Source organism: Poecilia mexicana, unplaced genomic scaffold (assembly GCF_051168715.1).
Source record: "Poecilia mexicana isolate PSO_F unplaced genomic scaffold, ASM5116871v1 scaffold_12, whole genome shotgun sequence".
Lineage (NCBI taxonomy): Eukaryota > Metazoa > Chordata > Actinopteri > Cyprinodontiformes > Poeciliidae > Poecilia > Poecilia mexicana.
The window spans coordinates 21,611,814-21,633,630 of NW_028263381.1; the positions used below are offsets into that span (position 1 = coordinate 21,611,814).

At 38.9% G+C, this 21,817-nt stretch overlaps 1 protein-coding gene across 2 annotated transcripts in view; it reads right to left on the bottom strand.

Moving 5' to 3' along the window:
- The window catches only part of whrna (whirlin a), a 126,852-nt gene extending 108,992 nt beyond the window's left edge, over nucleotides 1-17,860 (bottom strand). For both annotated transcript variants that reach the window (XM_088011104.1, XM_088011103.1), the window contains exon 1: nucleotides 16,613-17,860. In XM_088011104.1, coding sequence (XP_087867230.1) covers nucleotides 16,613-17,347 — 735 coding nt within the window. In that variant the 5' untranslated portion in view covers nucleotides 17,348-17,860. The remainder of the gene's footprint in view (nucleotides 1-16,612) is intronic.
- Nucleotides 17,861-21,817: the final 3,957 nt, after the last annotated feature.

A 21,817-nucleotide genomic window follows, 5' to 3' on the forward strand; every position in this document is an offset into this window, starting at 1 on the left:
CCCTAAAGCTAAAACCTGGGAGCTAATTAATCAAATTAGCTTGTTTTTGGGGGGCCTGAGCTTCTAGCCTCTCGCCGCGTCGCTGTGGACACGGTTTAGTCTTCAGTGGATGTTTTTCTGTCACCATTAGAGGACGAAGGCAGGTGGGAAACGGGAGGTTAAAGGACTCAATATGTGCTTGAGAAGCTTTCAGACACACACAGATGTCTGCAACACCTGTCAGGAGGTGTAAACAACGCCTCTGGGAGACGGCGACGGGATGATAAGGAAACGTTTAGTCAGAGTCTCTGATATGTCATGTTTCCCAACTGCAGCCATTTTATTGCTACGCACAGAAACCCAGGAGCCCCATTACAGCGACATAAAACCATTTCAGGATGGAGGAGGCTTCAGAAAGGAAACAATTCATGTTTTATTATTACAGCTGCTCTGGTTTCTGCTCTAATCATCAGTAAAAAATAAATTACAAATAGTGACAAATTTTATGTGTTATTTTGAATTATAAAACAAATTCTATGCACTTAAATTACAAAAATGTTCATTTTAGTGAAGATTTTTCTGACAGACTTAACTCTTTTTTTAAAGTTTTGAGTTAAAATCAAAATCAACAGGTGGAACCTCAAAGAAAAAACTAATTGGTATCAAATTGGTATCATCTCCTCCTCTAAGCTACAGTTTCCAAGTTTTAGCGCTTCCAACTCACAGAGCGAATCCTTCAGACTAGCCAGCAGCAATTAGCAAACACCTGCTGGAACATCAGCCGAGCTCATTATAGGAGCTACTTCTCAGAAACGCTGGTAAAAACGTTGCTAAAGGGTTAATAGAGGAGCCATGTTGTGATGACTTCTTGAAGGCAGAGTTTCAGGAAGAGCAGGAGCTTCTTAAAGAGACAGAAGCCCAATTTCAAGGAATTGAAGGCAACTTATTAACTTGATTGTGTTATAAAATGGTGCTATGTAGCTGAAAAACTCAATGCCGCCCCTTTAAGGTTTCTGTAGCTTACCGAGATGCAGCACTGCGTCTCCATGCTAAGAGACGCCGGTGGCCTCAACCTTGACCTCTGGAGGTAATAAAGCACTAACCAGTCCCTGTCATCCCTGACTCTTCCTAACCCTGATGAAGGCGCTTACAGTCTGGAAATCTGCACAGGGGCTTCATAACTGCAGGTTCAGTTCAGCTTGCTGACTAAGCTTCACACACACACAGTCGAGGTTAATGGGGTGACAAGCTGAGGACAAGGCCTGCATTATAAGCATGGCTCGACGCCATGTTAACCACACACACACACACACACACACACACACACACACACACACACACACACACACTCATTGTTATTCAGCACAAAACGACTCAAGACAGAGGAGGGACTCTGTTGTTCCAGCAGGACTGATGTGACGCAGCCCACAGATTTAAATTGATTTGTTCTGTTCAGAGTAATTACACATTTTTAACATCTTTTGTTTAATTTTTTAGACAACTGATGTAGGAAATATCCTAGAAAATTAGAGATGCGCTGATTATTAGCCAAACGATCGGAACTGGCGCAATTTCCCCAGCACCAGTGTAAAATCTGATTTTCACAGATTTGGTCTATAAATACATAAAAAAACAACATGTAACTAAAAGGTAAAGTGGTGGATAGACGATTAAAGGTTTTCACCTCTGGTTGTCCAACAGACTCGGTTTGATTTGGCACCAAAGTTGCAACATCTGTTGCATTTTCAGCTGATGTAAAACGATACAAATCTTTTGGAAAGCTGTTCCCCTCCTCGCCTGTGGGGGCGCTGCACCAAGAAACACTGAAGGAAATATGAGCACAACTTTCTTCTTTGAAAAATGTAACATAAATGGAGCAGTGTTAGATTTTCTCTTTTGTCTTTGGCTAAAATAAAGCAACAAAACATTTTTCCCGCTAGCGCTAGTTAGCGCATTTGTTTTGGTTGTGTGTACCCAGAATGCCCTGTGCTGTAGTCCACTTCCTGCTTTTGGAGCAGTCTGCAGTCTACTTGGCTTTCACATACACGTTCAAATCGCACCAGAATTTGCTTCAACCGAACCAAGACCAAGGTTTTACGGCAGACCAGAGTTCAATTTGTGGTTTGCATTAAAGTTAAAATAAACCTCAAAGCAAAAAAAAAAAAAAAAAAGGTATCAGCCAAGAAAAGCCCAATCAGAGCATTTCTATTTTATCACTTCCAGGAACTGTGTAGCTGACAGCCATATTGGTAGGTATCTGTAACTAACCATCATGGGAGTTGCTAGGACAACAAACAAGCCATTAGCTTAGAACTAGCTTTAGTTTTGTTCCTGTCTGATTTATAAATAATATAATACAACTATTAAGTTTTGAGTACCCTATGCTTTGCGCTGCATTTGCCTACCAAGATGGCGGTTCAGTGGAGACTATGCAGAAGCAAAGTCCACTTTAAGTTGAATAAAACACAATTTTCTGTTTATTCGGTCAGTATTTAAAGCAGCTGACCTGAAAAATGTTCGAATATAAAATGATGCGCTTCTTTTTCAGAAAGTTTAGCCGTTAATGTAATGGGAAAACAGTTGTTCCTCGATACAAGAGAAAGCTCAGGTTTTTAAAAAAACCTGAGCTTTTTTAATCAACTTTAGATTAAATCAATCGATAACTTTGATAGATGTTGCAAATACATTTTACATTTTTCTCTTAAAGAAATGATCAATTTTCTCCATTTTCTGGCCTAAAGTGATGAGAAAAACGATTTTAATTTGTTTCTGACATTCAGATGAAAACATGTCCATCAATCAGTCTGAGCTGCATCTGATCAGTAACGAGTTTTTCTGTTTCTTGGACTCTGTGTCCGATTCGGACGCCAGCTGTGTCCGGATGAGTCTCCCAGCATTTGACCCGTTTCTCCTCTGCCTCTCCAACGTTTTCCTCTTCATACCCAAACTAATCTGTCAGACCAAATCCAGACGGTAAATAATCATCTTTCTCTCCATACCGACTCAATTATCTGTCTGCCGTCCGCCGCCGTAATCCGAGCCAGATCAGCGTTCATCATAACTGCAGCTGCTTCGTTTCAGAGTTACAGCCTGTCACTGAACGCCACGTGTGTTGTCCTCCTTCACTTATCTTCATGAGGACCTGAAGGCAACCTCTTACTGTAATTATCTCCTCATCACCGAGCTGGAGGACATCAGTCACCATGGCTTTAAACGACGAGAACGAGTAAAGATCCTCCGTTATGTAACTGGGATCTGATTTTATTTCACTGCGCATAAATGTAATATCAAGAAGAAATAAATGCTTGACTGGAAAGTTTTATCATTTCCCTGCATTTCTAATCTCAAAACTCAAAAACAGAAGCACTCATGGTGCAACGTGGAGAAAATCTGTAGCTGTATTTAAAAAAAAAAATTTTTCTAATTAATGAATGCCGTAATTAACCTGAAAAGTGGATAATGTGCAAAATTCTACTGCTTCTAAAAACAACGGCTGCTGGAAAAAACAAGCGCTTTGTTGTTGAATTACCATCTAGTACTGAATTCTTGTTGGTTGTGCAGGAGGCTCCACTTCTGCTTTTCAAAGTACGATTGTATAATTGCGCATCTGTTTGAAGCCATTTTCAAGTGCAAGTGTAACCATTGAGGTAGGCAGCAGCTAATTTAGATTTAAAGTGAAAAAGGCCTAAAAAATTGGTAGGAGTACATTCAGGAAATTTCTAATAATTTTTTTACTTTTGAAATTCTGAGATTTTTAATTTTTTTCTAGAAAATTTCAGGGTTTTTCTAGCAGATTTCTGATTTTCCAAACTCAGAAAATTGCTAATTTTGTTCTAGAAAATCTAAGATTTATCTTAAAATAATTTTGGGCAGAAATTTTCTCCTATTTTTCGTAGCACAATGCCCTTTGAATGTGACTCAATCAGGATGACTTTGAAACTGCTCATTTTCCAGACACAAAAAAAACATCTGATGCTTTTAGAAGAAACTGAGGCAGAGAAATGGAAGTGTAAAAACATGCAAAATGTGAATTTTGTATAAAGGTTCCTCTTACTGAAGCCATAAAGAGTCCATCTGTGTCTCAAACTGTTGACTAATATTGGAGAAACACTTTAAATATGGAGCTTCCTTGTAAAACTCAGCTGTTTGTTTAAGGTGTGAAGTTCTTCACATGTCATCTGATTCGCAGGACTTAATGAAAATTGTTTCTGAAAGCCAATAAAGACACATCCATCAGTCTGCTTATCAAATAATTGCGTGGACCCCAAACGGTCCAACCTGCTGCTCCTTTGCTTCACACCTTCTCGTTTTGCTGCTTCCGTTTCAAAGCGCCGGGCGCGAGGCAGGCAGCAGACGGTGAGTGGGACGGTGGTCGGGTAGAAAGGCAGATAAGGCGGCTCACTGGTGTCAGATATCAGGCAAGACTCCTCTACGCTTGTCCTCCACATAAAAGAGACATCTGGGCCGGCTGACGGACCGCTGCGGGTCGGCACGGCGAAGGAAGTAATCTGACACAGACGCACAGGAGGATTCAGGCGTTCTCACTCCTGCTCTCCATCTTGGACTAAAATCTTCAAAGCGGGCCTGAAAATTACAAAACGGCATCAATCTTCCCCTGAAGACTGGCAGTGTTTTACTTCCTTCACACATCACAGGACTCCCCGGACGCCCGTCTCCCTCTAGATTGTTTAACTCGGCTCTCCTGAGCTTACATAACCATTAAATACCTCCACTTCGGGCTCAGGCATCACAATGGGTCTGACTCTCAGGATGAGTCCAATATGAAACAAAAGGAACCAAAAATGACTGCAAATGCACTAAATGTTATCAAACATTCCTGGTCTGGTTCTGGGGTGTTCAAAGTGCGGCCCGGGGGCCATTTGTGGCCCTTCGACTGACTTTTTTTGCCTACAAAATTCACGTGGTTTACCCAGAGTAAAATTATTACCAGCACAATGTTCCTACAATGGAAACAGTAGAGTACAGCACAAAGCATGCGTCTTTATAACCAATATAATAATTAGAACCGCCTTCATCCAGAGAGTTTTACTGAAAAGTCATTTTCTGAAAAGAAAACAAAAAGGAAAAAAAAAACAACAATAAATAAGAAGTTATGAAATTGTCCTACTTTCATTACAACAAAAAAGCCACTTTACTTTATTAAAATTTTGCACGTCCAGTGTAATGCTAAGCAGATAAATAAATTATTTTCCCTCCAGAATACCTTCATCTTTGGGATTCTGGTCCAAAAAGTTTGGACACCCCTGTTTTAGATGAAGATCTAAATCATGTTTTCTAGCATTCCAACTTAATCATTACTTTAATTATAAACAAAGTTGCTTTTTCAGTTTTTTTTATTCTGAGAATCATTTAAAAAAATCTTTAAATCACGTCTGCCTCTAAAAAGGTCTCAGTATTTCTTCTTCTCTAATTGAGTCTCTGAACAGGGAAATTATCAGCAGAGTGAGTGTGTGTGTGTGATAGCGCCTCACACACCTCTCTTGGCTACATTTCATAATTATACCTGTCATACAGCAACAGACAAAGCCGAAGTAGCAATGAAACCTTTCAGATCCTCATTTATATTCAGAGCAGACCTTCTTAGTCTCATGACTCACGATGGCAGCGGACACCCAGAGAAACTTACCCAATAAGCTCAATTCAATAAATCCATGCTGAGGATTAAAGGGGAAACTAAATCCAACACCTCAGATATAAAACATATCAGATAATGCTGGGATTTTATCTCTGAATAGGGATAAATTGAAACAAACGGATTGGATAATCTCATTTTAACCTGTTGATTATTAAGCTCCAAAATACTGACACTGAACAGATTCTCACTTCTTCAACTGTTATTTTCCCTCATTGAATGCGATTATCTACAAAAGTTAAAAACTTTCAGAGTTCTTTTAAAAATGTCTTTATGAATAGAAGTTGGAAAGAGGCATCAGGAAAATCATTTCATCCTAAATGTCAAACAGATTTAGGATGAAATCTAAATCATCCTAAATAGCGGATGATTTAGATTGCTGTACATTTCTTGGAACTGCTTCTTACTCAGCAGGTCGTTGCTAGGCAACCAAAGAGTGAGAGAGTGAGTTGATTCCACCAACCTGTAGCTCAGTGAATATTCTATTTATTGAATATTCAGATGTATTATCTACTGATACTGGTCACGTCTATCATATACTGTTACTGATTTATTGTCCATCTCTATTTTATCTACATGAGAACTGTGCCACAAAATATTAGGATAAAAATTAGCATAAAAATAAAAAAAATAAAAATTTAAAAACAAAGTGGATATTCCTCAGCTGCATTTTAAAATCCAATAAACAAAAACAGAATAGAGCTTCGATTGATAGAAGTATTGACACCCTGCTGCAAAACTTTGACCTTAATTAAGGCAGGATTTAGTAAGCAGCTTTGTTTAAAACAGCCCATTTCCCATGCAGGCCTTAATAAAATCAGATTACAGTTAAACTAAAAGCACACGAGGGACCAAGAGGAGCAGCCATTTCCTGCCTGCAGGGAGAAGTGACCAGAAACGGCAGACATTCGGCCCGTTGACGGGATATTAATGGCTGCTTCCGCTGATTTAGAGCCGGAGACGGATGGGGGACACCTTCACTGGGAAGTCGAGCATTCGGTGGCTTCATTGTAAAGAAATTAAAGTGCAGCAGTGGAGTCATTTTGGCAGGTCTAATGGACCCAAGTGGGCCGATCAGAGGAGAATATAAATGATGGACGAAAATATGAGGTTTTTGACACAACAAACCGGCATTTAATCGTAAAAGCAGCAGAAGGATACACAAAAAGAGAAAATATTCTCCTAAAATTCAAGTTGCATTGAGTGTCTTGAGTAATGTTCCTTCTTGTTCAGATGGTTATGCAATAAAAATCATGTAAACTTTCCCGTATTCATCACCGCGCTCGAGGAAAGCAGCTTGGGTTCCCACCCAAATAATTAAAGCAATTTATAAATATTTCACAGTATAATTACACAGACAAACTGAACTGAGGGCAATGAGAGAAAACCCAGGTTTATTTAATTTTCTGCAAGAGATGGACAGAAACTAACATGGAACAAAAATTATTTTAAAAAAAATCTTTATAGAGGCGGAGCTTAAACTTAATCATTTATCCTACATCCCAACTAACAGACATTTATTCCAGTCTAAACATACAATACAATAATATTGTACTAATAATGATAAATTTGTGATTAAATAAAGTTTAAGCACCTGGCAGCATAATCCATGATTATTTTAGTATTCGACAATTAATCAATTAATCACATTTGTTATTTAACCAGAAGCTGATTTTATACAATATTAAAAATACGTAAGAAAATACAAATAAGTATAATTTAATTGCCCTTATATTAGGAAAATAAATATTTGATTAGGTAAAAATGTAATAGCGTAGCCTTTCTTTGATCGATTGATCATTGGTAGCAAAGTTGATATGAAAGGGATGATATGTTGACTTTTTGTTTTGATTAACCAATTAAGAACAGGACAGCAAAAGATTTTTTTTATTAATCTTATTTATTTCAAACTTTATTAAATTTGAATCAGGTGACACTAAAAACCAGCTAAAAGTTTTGGGTCGAATATATTTACATTTAAAGAAGGTTGCTTTTATCCTAAATACAAAATTTATATTTTTTGTACAGTTTTGGCTTTATTAAAGCTCTGAATATATTGTTCTTTGATTTGATTAAACGATTAATCGATTACTAAATTAGTTGACAATTTTAATCAATGAAACTCATTGTGTTTATCTGTGATAAAGTCTTATAGATTACTTTATTAGACAGTCAAGTAGCACTCTGAGATCCTGAGTGCCTAGCAACCAAATACTATTTGCCGAGTATTTTAATTAATCGCGATTAATCAATGATTTATTTCAACCCTAAAATGCACTGAAGTCCTGAAGAAGTTTCCTGATAAAACTGGGAAAAAGTTGGACAATAAACCAAAACTAATTATGTGAAGGACATGCCAGAGAAAGTAAATATTGCCTTCCTCAGATATTATTGACCCGTAATTATGCAGAGCCATAATTACAGGTCATACATGGCTGAACAGGAAACCTGCACAAAAAGTGATACATTGTCAGATTCCCTTGAGAAACTCAAAGAGAAAACACCAAGTAATTATTTACAAGTAGAGCACATGTGTCAAACTCAAGGCCCGCGGGCCACATGTGGCCCGCCATGTCATTTTATGTGGCCCCCCCAGCGTTTTATAGGTCCATGATTGACTTAAAATAGGTTTTGAGCACGAATTGACGACAAACTACATCTCCCATAATGCATTCCGATTGTTACCAGCCAACATTACGGCTTCTCGCCACTAGAGAGCAGCAGAGTCACCTTAAGCTGCTTATTGATTTTACCAGCGAATAAAACTGAGACATCGACAAGCTAACATCAAAACGTCCAAGAAAAGAAAAATCGATTTACAAGTAAGACTGTGAATGAAGATGTGTGTGAGTTGGTGTCAGGGCGGCAGGTCGCGCTAGACTTTTTTTGTTATCCGTTATCTTGACCGACAACATAAAAAAAAAAAAAAATTGGCCCTGTACTATTTTTATCCGTGAAATTATAATCATATTAACATCGGCTATTTAGCCGCATTTTATGCGGTTTAGTGAATATTCACCGTGAATCCTGATCTCATCACAAATTAAGCAGATAAATGCATCTACATTTTTCTCCGTAGTGACAAAAAAACCACTGACTGAGGCCCCAATAACTTTTAATAAATTAAATTAAGCGACTTCACTTAAATTAGCATCACTTCACCCGCTGGGGTCTGAACAACTTCCTCCTGGTTCCCATCTGCAGAAAAATCTGCGCTAATTCATCAGTCAGTTGGATCTGTCTGATCCAAACAGATCAACTGAACTCTGAGTGTTTTACCCTGCGGGGTCCGGTGTGCGCTTTAAGGATTTATTTATTTTTTTTTCGCTTCTCCGAAACGGACAGATGTCACGTCTGCAGCTCCTCCAGAGCGCCGCTCTCCTGGGTAACGTGAACCCAGAAGGCTCCATTTGTTAAATCCGCTGGATGAGTTTCTCCCAGCGGTTTTTAATTCTTCGCAGTGGCGTAACGTAACTGCCTCCGCAGTGGTTGAGCAGCGGACTGCGCATGTTACAATCTAATTAACTTTTGCATCGTCATTTATTTCCTCAAGATAAACTGCTGGCTCCTCAAATGGATTAACACAAAGTTGCATTCTCTTTAGTTTTCTCTGGTCTGTAATGGAGACTTGAATTTAACGCGCCATTTCAAACAAAGGTTTTGAATGCGCTTCCTAACCAGAAGCTCCAAAGAGTTGTTTAACAAACAATATGAGGTGTTCAATTTATTTTTAACATTGTATTTTCATACATTTTATGCTAGGGGTGCCCAAGTCTAGTTTTCCAGAGCTACCATCTGCAATTTTAGATGAGTTCCTTCTCTAACACACCTGGATCATTTACTCATTATAAGGCTCTACAGAACTGAGTTGCTGCTAATGAGGGAAGTCAACCTTTTGCCTGGGGTGTGTTTTAGCAGGGATGCATCTAAAAGTTGGAGTCTGAAGGACTGCACCTGGGCACTCCTGATTTGTACCGTCAATGTGGCCCTTTGAGGGTGGCCAATATGCTGAAGTGGCCCTCGGTGAAATTGAGTTTGACACCCCTGAAGTAGAGGAAAAATGTGTTCCAATTAATACTAGTATTGATTTAAAAAAAAAAAAAAAAAAAAAAAACATGATAAACCTTTAAGCATTGGTTAAAAAAATCTCAACCTGGGTTATTGGAAAGCGATCATTCAGGTAGATTCTGCAGCATTTCATTAAATATTCTCCTCTCAGGTGAATCTTTGCCATAAAGCACATCAGGATTTGCATCCTGGACATAAAGTCCAACATAAAAGTTTATCAAGCAGCAATAAAGGCTTTACAGGAAAGCACAATAAAACCTGAGCATCGTGATTATGTAAATCTTTGGGCTTTTGGTGATAAACATGGCAACTGTTGGGGGAAAACCCACATTAATTTGTTTAATTTAATAAAGTAGAAGGCCAGCTGAGCTTCTGGCTTTCTTTCACTAACAACCTACTTTTAGAATAATTTATAATAGCTGCGTCCCGATTGGTTGAAGGTTAATTATCTCACCCAACAGCATTTAAAACACAGATGCTGAAAGCTGGAAAGAAGAACTGTTTACAGCTTTAAGCTTTTCCAGGGTGGAATGAGGATTCAAAACGCAGCTTTAGTGATTTTTAGTTGAATTTACTGAACAAACTGTGGCCTTAAATATGTAAACCCAAAGATAACAATAATTGGCTGGAAGATTTTAGTGAGTCCACACTCTTTTTGTTGCTGTAAACAAGCTCCTGGAGACCAAAATTGGCCGACTTAATTGAAATCTATTGTTTTTTCGGGTAAAATAAGACAGTGGAGCCTGGCTATTCACGGCGATTCACGATCCCAGCTAGCAAAAAATGCTACAATCTGCAAAAACTTGAGAGCTGCTCTAAAAATTTATATAACTTCATGTTTTAATAGTGCAAACAGCAAATATACCTCAATCTGCATTGATACACAAAGCGGAAACCGATGCTAACATCTATGATCTCCACTGTTGGATTGGCTGCTTTGCTAATGTCCGCCAACTAGCATTGCTCCGAGGTATTTTAGCTTCCCAAACTTCATTTTGGATGTGCAGTTCCAAACAATCCACTAATAGCTTGGTTTTCCATAAAATATTTGAAGGTATGTTCAACAGAAAAATGCAATAATACGTGAATTTACGAATCCTGAATCATGAATAGATGGAAGTTCAATGTGCATTAGCTTTGGAGAGGCTAATGATTAGCATGAATATGCTGCCATCAGCAATGTGTAGGCTAACGACTAGCATTCAGAGACAGGTCAACTAATTTAGTAATCGATTAATCATTAATTGGAGTAGTATGAATACTACTATTCGCTGAAAGAACAAACTCGTAGAAGTAATTAAGTCAAAACTGTATAAAAAAAAATTAAACATTTTGCAGAAAGTCCAATTAATCGCTAAGATAAACTAAACTGATCACCCGTTTCCTAAAATCAGTTTTCCAAATATCAGTGTGCATGTATATATTTGAGTTTGTGGGTTTAATTTTGACAATTTGCAGATTAGAAAAGTAAAATCCAAACTTGTGCAAACAACTCTGTTGAAAAGTCAGAAGCTAAAACAACGTTGGTGCTCAAGATGAGTGAGTAAACGTCTCCATCAGATTTGTCTCGACACGCCGCTGAGCATGACAGACGGTCTGAGGCACCAACATCCACAGAGAAAGAAGATGTGAGACTTTTTCACGCTCGTCCTGCTGGGAAAGTTTTCCAAAGTAGTGCAGCTTGTCGATCGTTCCCGTCTTCCTGCTGTCAGGCTCTGAAAGCGGTCAGAATTATTATTCCTGTTAGTTTTTCCCCTCACCAAGGAGAGAGCCGTCAGCTTGACAAGCGATCCAGTTCCCAGTCTGTCTGCTTTATTCGACAGGAAAATAAAACGACAAATGAATACAAAGTGAGCATATATCTTTAATAAGACTATCTAGGGCAGCAAGAAAGTATAAAAATCATTCAACTGAATAAAATACTTACAACTTACAGGGATTCAGAAGAGGTTTAACCAAGTGAGTCGAAGGGAAATTATTTTTATTGGTGCAAAGATGATTTTTATTGTTGGAATATTTCTGATGTTAATTCCCAGGATGCAAAGGGGTTGTTAGGATCCTCAACTGAAAGGTAAGGTAAGATAAGTTTATTTATGTAGCACATTTTCAGAAGCAAGTCAGAGTGGGAGAAATATTTGGCTTCTACCCAACAATTGATTCATTTTGTTATTTTAAAATGTAAATGTTTCTAAAATCAGGTATTTTTATCAGCTTATAATATGCAAGATTAGGATTGCAGCTAATGGTTATTTTAGTCAATTATTCTGACGATTAATCGATTATCCTGACGATTAATCAATTATTCGAACGATTAATCGGCTAAAAAAATTACATTCTGCTTATTTCTCATTTAAACACTTAAGCCTTTACAATATTAGACATACATTTAAGATGCAAGTAAACAAATATTTGAATTAATTCTGTAAACAGGTAAATGCACATTTTATTGCTTACAATGCAACAGCAGCATTCCTTTAGTAAATGCATGATTATTTGTGCAAACATTGCATCTGCAGCTAAAATTTTTTTATTTTAATTAGTTTATTTTTTTCTGCTCAGCTCGACAGAGTTAATCTGTTGATTATTTTTGGGATCACAAAGTAATATTTGGATAGCATAAGGTGCTTAATTGATTTTTTTTAAATAAATTTTGAACCAGTTGAAGCTAAAACTGCAACTTGAGTTTTGGGTAAAGCATATTTAAAGATAGAGGTTTTTAAAATGATTTTTCTTCTTTTTAGTTTAAAATTTTCAAGTTTGTTTGTTAATTTTCTACAATTTAGCTCATTAAAGGAGGCGTTCGAAGCTCATCGCCACAGAAAAAGTCATGTAAATATTCAGAAAACTGGTGAAACTTTATTTAAAAAGTTTTGGTTTTTCCATTGATTACTTTGGTCATTGTGTAACGAAATGCAACTGGGCCATTACAGTACAATCAGGTACCATTAATCCAGACCAGATTAAGCAGATTTAAAAAGTGAAGAAGTTACTGGGGATTTTCAAACTTTCCCACACGGCTGCTGATTGTTTTCATCGCTTTTAAAAACAGGATCGACTTTTAAATCTCTGCATGTTTGTTTCTGGGCAGAAAATGAATCATTCACCTTGTTTTCTCCTCACCGTAATCTCCTAATCAAGCTTAATCCCTTCCTCTGGTCCCAGCAGCTACTGGCTGCTGTTTCTCTGAGCTTACAGCTGAATTTCACTTTCATCTTCTCTGGATTCGGACTCGGTCCCCGTTGTCCAGGACGTGATTGGGACGTAAATCGTTTTATCCTGGAAGAGTGACTCTTTACTCCCCGACAGACTCTGTGTCTCTTGCCTTTTAATTTGATTGCTTTCTGACTTAAGGAGGGTGTTAGGAGGGACACGAGAAGAGACAGTATAGCTGGGGATAATTCATTTACATACAGACGTGTCTTCCTTCTGCGTTTGGTTAAATAAACCACAGTTCAGGAGTCGGACGGAGCTTCATCTCCAAGCTGCTAGCATGCAGATTTCCACCCAGGATTAGCAAACGTTTAGCTTACTTTTAATATTATGCTTCAGTTTTCAGTTGCTTCTGCCTTTTGTAGCGAGAAATTATTCACTTTATAATGCTGCAATTACACCAACCCCATTCAATCCGGTTTAGTCAAAGTCCAGTCCGTCTTTTCTAGAAAGTCCGGTTTGTTTGGGGAGGTGTGAATGCTCAGTTGAAACAAAAAAAGTTAACTCTGGTTCGCCTACAAACCTCAATCCCGGTTCAGTTGAAGTGAACTCTTTAGTGGTTCGAAAGTATGTGAACGCCAAGCGGACTGGAGACCGCTCCAAAAGCAGGAAGTGGATTACAGCGCAAGGCATTCTGGGTAAATACAAACACAACAAGCGCACAAACTAAAGTTAGCAGGAGAAATGGTTTGTGGTCTACAACCGCTAAAATCTGACGCTACTCCATTTTTTAAATATATTTTAAAAAGACGAAAGTTGCGCTAAAGGTCTTCACAGGTTTTTGTGTCATTTCTTTCAGTAGTTCTTGGTGCAGCGCCCCCACAGGCGAGGAGGGGAACAGCTTTTTCCAGGGGTTTGGATTGTTTGACTGTGCAGCATGAAAATGCAACAAATGTTGCAACTTTGCCTCTAAATGGAATCGAGCCTACCAGACTATTAAATGGAAAAACACCATTTTCCTGGTTAAATATTTTCCTGATTCAGTAAAAGATGCAAACAAGCAGAACATGATGACAAGCTGGAAGAAACCTTTTTCTACACGTTTATTCTGTACAACTAATTCCACCAAAGCCTGCTGGTTTTTAATTGTAAGAGTGATTTTTGCACCATTTTGCAGCAGAAACCATGTCTGTGACAACCAGCCTTTATAGTAAATAATAATCTAGAAACAACCGGCCCAGATCTTCCTCTTCTTCTACAACTTATCAGAGCGCTTCATGGAAAGCATGCAGGGTTTGGATAACGACGGTCGATGAAACGGATTCAATTAAAGCTCTTTTAAACGTCCCAAAGGTCTGAGATGCAGAGATGCATGACAAGTTTCTAATGTAGGGCGATATTAACAGCAGGCAGTTCAAATCAGACACTGAATAAAAAGACCTTCTGCTCATTTATGTCTGGAATTAAATCACGCCAAAGTTTCTCTCTTTTAGGACGGTCAGAATCACAAGAATTTTTAATGACTTTCTTCAAAGGTGAGCATTTTCAAACAGTAAACTGTGATTTTAAATAATTTATTATCACAGTGGCATTAGCTGTACTAGTTCCAAAATATAAAAGCACATTTTTCTTGGTTTTGGGCCTTCATCCAGTTTGAAAAGACAACCTCCGTCCATTCAAACCTGCACACAAACACAGGCCGCTAAGGTTACCGCCTGCTACAGGCGTCCGGTTACACTAGAGCTTCCTAGATCAGTTCCTAGAAGAACTGATCTAGAGCTTACATTCTAGATGTAGAACATCCAGATGCTTCCAGGTAACTTCCTCTGAAATATTGTGGTGTGTTTTCTCTAAAAGGAGCCATGTCCGATGGTACATTAGAGCCATTGTAGAAAGAAAAAAATAAGTAAATTTCACACATAAAAAATCTAGAAAAAAGGAAATATCTGAGTTCTAAACGTCAAAATTTTGCAAGAAAAAAAGACTGAAATTTTGAGAATAATCTCAGAAATTTTACAGAAAACAGTGATATTTCTGAATTCCAAAGTAAAAAAAACATTGTGAGAAAAAATCTCAGATCTCAGAAATTTTAAAGAAAATAGTTCTGAAATTTTTGATCTCTAAAAGTTGAAAATTTGTGAGAAAGAAATCAGAAATTTTGAGATTAATTTCAATTTTTCTATTAAAAAAACCAACAAAAAACTTTGGACTTGTGAAATTTCCAACAAAAAAAAGTTTTTTCCATGTTTTGACTTTTGCCGATTTCTGTCACTCAGGTTTATTTATGAAGCTTATATAAGAAACATGGTAGTTCAAAGTCCTGTATATCATAAAAATAAAAGTCAAACAGAATGGATTATGAAACCAGTAACAAACGTCACATTTTGTCGATTGCCATCAGAAATGTTGGTCAATATTCAAGCATGTTCGGTTTGAAAGCAGCTCTAAACAGGTGAGCTTTAACCTTGACTTAAAGGAAATCAGTGTTTTAGACCGAGGCGCCGCTCTGCGCCAACTCACATCTGAGAACAGTCTCATTCTTTACCCCAGAATCAAATGTAAATAAAAAACACTGATGGCCCTGCCGTGTGGCAATTGGGGAAGTTAATTGGGCTAATTAAGAACCTTGATTGTGGGAGGTGCTGCTCCCACCTGGTTTGGATTTAAGGAGAGATCCCAGGCTGATGACGCTGGCAGAGCGGTCCAGACGCCGGGGTCCAGACCAGAGGACCCAGTCCAAAGAGTGGACACCAGGCCCAGAGGAGGGTTCCAGCCTCAAGGGAGACTCGATGACTGTCGCCAGGGAAACAAACTGGAACAACTAAATATTTATCTAGCTATTTGTCAGCTAGCTGCCAAATAGATAAATCTCCCTCCAAGGCCCAGGAGGGAGAAAACCAGATCTAGAGACGGTGCTTGACACGTTGTGGGAGCCGGCGCCCATTGACTTCTTGGGCTGCCGTCCCCTTCTCCTAGACATTGTGTTTTTTTTAATAAATGCCTCTAAAGGGCTTAAAATGCTGCTGGTTGTCGTGTCCTCCCTGTTCCTTGTTGCGGCCATCCGAGCCGGGCCGTAACAACACATTCTAGTGGTTTTTACACCACATTATACAACTTTCAGACTTCTTCACTTGTAATTTTGACAGAGATGGACCCAAAAATTGTACTCAAGAGTAGCACTACAGTAGTATATTTATTACTCAAGTAAAACGTAGCCATCCAAGAAATTACTCAAGAGTAAAAAAGTATTTTGTAGGAAGTTTACTCGAGTACTGAGTAACTGATCACAGTTAATGGTCAAGTTAAGTTGAAATTTTTGGTGTTTTAAAGACAAAAATGACAATAATTCATATCAGTAAGAAAAGTCAACAAAATCAGGCAAAAAAATGTTTCTAAATCAGTTACTGTCAATAAAAAAATCTTACTAAACTTTAACAAAAACTGCAGGTTTGTGTCTGTGTCTGGTGAATTTTTTATTAAAACATGTTTGTTTTTTATTCAGTGGGTAGAGAATCCAGAAATTTTGCTCAAGCGAGAGTAGCAATACTTAATAATAAAATTACTCAAGTAAAAGTAAAAAGTATTAGCAAAAAGTATTAATAAAAGTTGCTCAAGTAAATGTAATTGAGAAAATATAACTAATTACTACCCAACTCTGAATTTTGATATGAATTCCTATCCATACCTGTTGGGACAAATGCAACACATGGCACCAGCGGCATTCCATAGCTGGCGTTTACAAACAGAAACACGTTGCCTTACCTTCACCGCTTCGGCGTGGGTGACTTTCTCGAACACTTTGTCGTTAACTTTCATGATCTGGTCGCCGATGCGGAGCCCCTGCTTCTCCGCCAGGCTCCCGGGCTCCACCAGGGACACGTAGATCCCGACCCCGTGCTCCGAGCCGCCGCGGATGCTGAATCCCAGGCCCTCGTTGCTCTTGTGGCGCTTCATGGTGACCTGCCGGAGCTCGCCCGGCGGCTCGTGGATGAAGTTCCGGCCGAGCAGCGGCACCAACGGCGCCGCTGTCCCGTCGCTGCTGGTGCTGAAGCTGTCCGGGGAGCCCCGCAGCGCCACCTGGAAGTCCGGCGGGATGCTGGGCGACAGGTTCCCCGGTGGAGTCGGGCTGGAGCTCGGCGGGGGTTCGGCGTGGCCATTGTTTGCGACTAAATCCGACTTTAGGTAAAGCCCCTCCGAGGTGTACTGCTCGAAGAGGAGCTGGTCGGAGCGGGGGATGACCAGCCGCAGCATGGGCAGCAGCTGCCGCTTGCTGGGCGCGTTCAGGATCACGTTGAGGGTCTGAACCAGGTCGTACACGTTGCGCTTGGAGTGGTACACGTTGAGGCAGTGGATGAACTGCTCCCGCTCCAAGTCGCTGAGCAGCAGGTTGAGCGCGTTGTGCAGCTTCCGGACGTTGGCCGACAGCGTCCGGGCGCTGGAGGCCACCGAGTTGGCCGAGGAGCTGAGCGACATGCGCTCCAGGTCGGTGCTGCTCATCCCGGCGGTTACAGGGCACGCAGTCCCGGCTGGAGCGGCATCAAGACGGCCGGAGGAGTCCGATAACCCCCATAATGTCGAAGTTTATCCCAGCTGGTTCGATAATCGGACGCTGCTACCTGGAGCTGGGAAACTTTAGTTTCCAAGCGGCTGAGAGCTGGAGAGCTTAGTGCGCCACGTCAGTGTCATTATCCGCCGTGTTATTTTCCACGGGGTCAGGTGGACACCGAGCCGCTGCTTCTCTGGTGTCCAGAAAAACCCAAACCAACCACAATTACAGCGACTCCTTCCAGTTTAACAACAAAAAACCATCCATTCCTTCGCTCCAGAAACACAGAAAAACTTATTTTTGTCCGCTCCCAAAACGACCCACGGCTGATGAAAATGTAAATCCTCGCGTGAAAACTGAGCGGTGTCGGTTTGTAGGAGAGCTGCGGCTCCGCGTACCAGCTCCACGGACGTTACTACAGCGACTGGAGAAGCGTCTCGTGCCGTCATCTGTGCGGAAATGACGCAACCACACAGCAGCCAATCGGATTTTGGCGCTTGTGGCTGCGTGTCTAAATAATTCACACTTAACTCCAAGTACAAGGACGGCAATGTAGACTGGAAAATTACATTGAAAAGAATGAGAATTTTTTAGTTTAATCTCATAAATATTCTGGGGAGAAAAAAACAAGGAAATTTATGGGCGAAAGTCGAAAATTTTCTTTAAAATAAAAATTGAGATCAATCAGAATTTTTGATTAATCTTAATTTGGTAGTAAATTTCCATCAAATATTCAGTAATTTTTAGATCAATCTCAGAAATGTTCTAGAAAAAAACATGGAAATTTCTAAGTTTGAGTTTGTTTTGAGATTAAGCTAAAATAAATTTGTGAAAAACATGGACATTTTTAAACTCCAAACTTCCAAATGTTTGGTCTCAAAAATATTCTGAGATCAATCTAAAAAAATTTGAGTTTGTCTTTTAGAAAAAAATGTTGACTTTTCAAACTCAGAAATTTCCTTGTGTTTTCTCTAATATATGGGATTAATCTAAAAATGTATGAGTTTTTTCCTAGAGAATTTCAGCAATTCATCTCAAAATTTCTGAGATTTTGGTGAAAACTTGCTTCTCTTTTTTTATTTCTATGGTGGTACTTTGTTGATTTTCCTCCCAGTTTGTCCACAGGATATAATATATTTACAACAATGTTACTTAAATTATAATAACGTAAGCAAAAAAACCATCTACCAATAAAAACAATATTAAATAGATGCTACGTATAGAAATAATTAAACTCTACAAATGAAATCCGCTGTTGCAGTTGCACTTTTTCCTTCCACTCAACTTACAAATACACTTGCACAGGTGTTTTGAGCTAATTAGTGGTTGGTTTTGGCACAGAGAGTTTTCTATATTCAGTTTTTTCCACAATAGAAACTTGTTAGTTCCTTCATATTTAAAGTTGCTGCTGAAATTCTTCCTGCTTTTTAATGCAGAAAGTCGAGTTTGTAAAGTTTATTTAGGTCAGTTTAACACAGAAAATAAAAAAAAAACACAAGTTGCAAAATGTGCAAATGAGAGTTTAGAATATCAAATAGTTCTGTTGAAAACAACTAAATGGATAGAAAAGGAGACGGAGGTGAATGAGGTCGAAGCAGAGCCACACATAAAGTCAGCCCCTGAAAATGACGCAGCGAAACTGTCAGCAAGCAGCAAACGAGGCAACGAGATAAAAGCTGCAGCATCTGATAATGTGTGAATGATTTTAGAGGCAGCGGTTTATCTTTTAATGATTTCCAGCACTAAATCAATCTTCTGCATCTACATAAGCTCTGAAATGAAGAAAATTTGGGTCAGTTTTTTAAAATTCAGATTATTAAGCAGCTCAGATTAATTGATTAATTGGAGCGTGTTCCACCCACGCAGCTTTGTGGAGAAATATTAGAAGTGACAGTAGCAATGAGAAAAGACCTTGACCGACCTGCAGAGTCGTCCGTTTCAAAGCGAATCAATCCTTCTGGGGAATCACAGGAACATCAACTTCAGCCCGGTTTTATCACCTGTCCTTCGTCGCCGTAATGGGAAAAAAATCCCTGCTAGCCTGGTTTTTATAACGATGCACGCTGTCACTCAGCAAAGCTCTGCAGCAGGACATAAAAGGTTTAATCAATCATCACATGTAATCCTCTTATTTTTCACCAAAACAATAACAAACGGTACGTTATGATCAGCAACTAAAAAACAAAGTGAGACAGTTGAAAGAGCACTCCAAAACTGACATGCTAATTTTTTTTCTATAACTGTTTTACATCATTTAACAAAACCCCTGACACTTCGCTGAGTAAAACCTTCCAAAATATACAAACTGTAGGCATAATGGGAGCAATCTTAAAAAAATAATAAAGAACATGGTCCTAGACCAGGTCCTAGAACCAGCATTGTTAGCAGGGGGCTAACAATGCTGTGTGTGCTTATCCGTGAAGAGAGTAATTAGCTGACTGTCTTCAGAGGGAGAAATCACAGTAATTAGCACACGCTAATGATAAATTACTATATACCAACATGGTATTTAGCAGAAGCTAATGCTAAAGTGCTATAACAACATAGTATCTAGTGGTTGCTAATGCTATAAATTACTATATACCAACATGGTATTTAGCAGAAGCTAATGCTAAAGTGCTATAACAACATGGTATCTAGTGGTTGCTAATGCTAGAGCGCTATACCAACATGGTGTTTAGCAGAAACTAATGCTTAAGTGTTACACCAACATTGTATTTAGCAAAAGTTAACCCAAGCGTTATAACAACATGGTATCTAGTGGTGCTAATGCTGAAGCGCTATTCTAACATGGTATTTAGCAAACGATAGCATTAAATTGCTAGATTCATCCATGTTGATGGCCAGAGTGATATGTTATGTGTCACATCATCCCCAGCTTGGTCAGACTAACACATATAGTAATAAACGTCTAACTAGTTAAAGAGGTCTTAACAGTTGGTAGCAAAATTTTAACACACCATATACACATGACAGTTTATAAAACCGTTAAGTAGACCATAATTTCTTCATTAAAGTCTGTTAAGTGTGCTAGACGTTTCAAAGTTAGCATACATGCTAACGTGCTTAGCTCTGCTATTAGCGCACAGAAATGCTGTATATTTAGCTGTAGCCTGAAAAACCGGAGCAAATGAACCAAACCAACTTCATCACACGTGTTTTTGTTGCCTCTGGGTGGCAAAAATGAATCTGTCAGTACAGGTGGAAACAGCAGGGGGCTAACAATGTGTGCTTATTCGCGACTGATGAGAGTAATTACCGGAGTTTAGCTGCGGGAAACAACGGCGGGCCAAACCGCATTGTACCGGACAAACCCCGACACCGCACAACAAGCGGGACAAAAAGAAAAGAGACAGAAAATAATTTCACTGCGTGAGACCGGAGAGTGAGCGATGGAGGAACGAAGAGACGACGACAGACTGAAGGAGAGTCGAAAGACCGCAATAACCCACCCACGGAGCAAATTACACCGGCTGTTGTCACGGTTTTTAATTTTCACAAAGCTGAACATCCGGTCCCGCCACCGGAGCGACGGACAAAGACAGATTCTGTCATGCTGGCAGAACAATTAACGAGTTAATGAAGAGGTGACCGCTGTGAGAGCAGATGATGTGCATGGCAGCTCGGTACTTTGACTAGAAAATATTCCCCCACTTCCAACATGAACAGTTACCTACTCCTAATTAAATTTCATGGTTAAGTGTAATCACTCTGGAGGCTTAGCAGGCCTAAATACTGGGCCTAATAGGCTTAGATGCTCACCAAAGTCATCAGTTTTCATCAAACAGCTAAATCTCTGTCAAACAGATGTCTCTGAAAATGTTTATGTTCCACTCAAATGTTCAAATGATGTCATCTAATTTGCTTCATTGGTATAATTATTCTGTTTAGACCCCTACTGAGAGCTTAATTGTGTTTTTTCTTGGACTCTTTTCAACATAAATGTTTTCACAAAACTTTTTTTTACATTTCTAAATAATTTCAATTTACATAATACAATAACTGAAGAATTTATGAGTAAGAAAGGGACATTTAATTTCCTATTTTTGAATTTGAATATGTGAACCGTCACCAAATTTGATGTCATTTCTAATGTAAATATCTTAGTGGACAAAACTAACTGACAAGTAGCTTTTCAGCAAAATAGGATCTCGATTTAAGTCAATAAATCCTAAATATTGAGCTTCACTGGCAGATTATTTCATTTATAACATGAGAAAAAATGATTTTACATATATGAGTCATAAAAATATTGAACTTTTTCATAATATTAAATTTTTTACATTTACCTTTATGTTGAATGTGTCAGAAAACCAATTTATGGATGGAAAATAAATCAAACATCTGAGAACATAACCACCCTCCAGCCTCTGAGAGTCATCCAGATCTGAGCACTTTTTGTCAGATCATAGTTTAATATT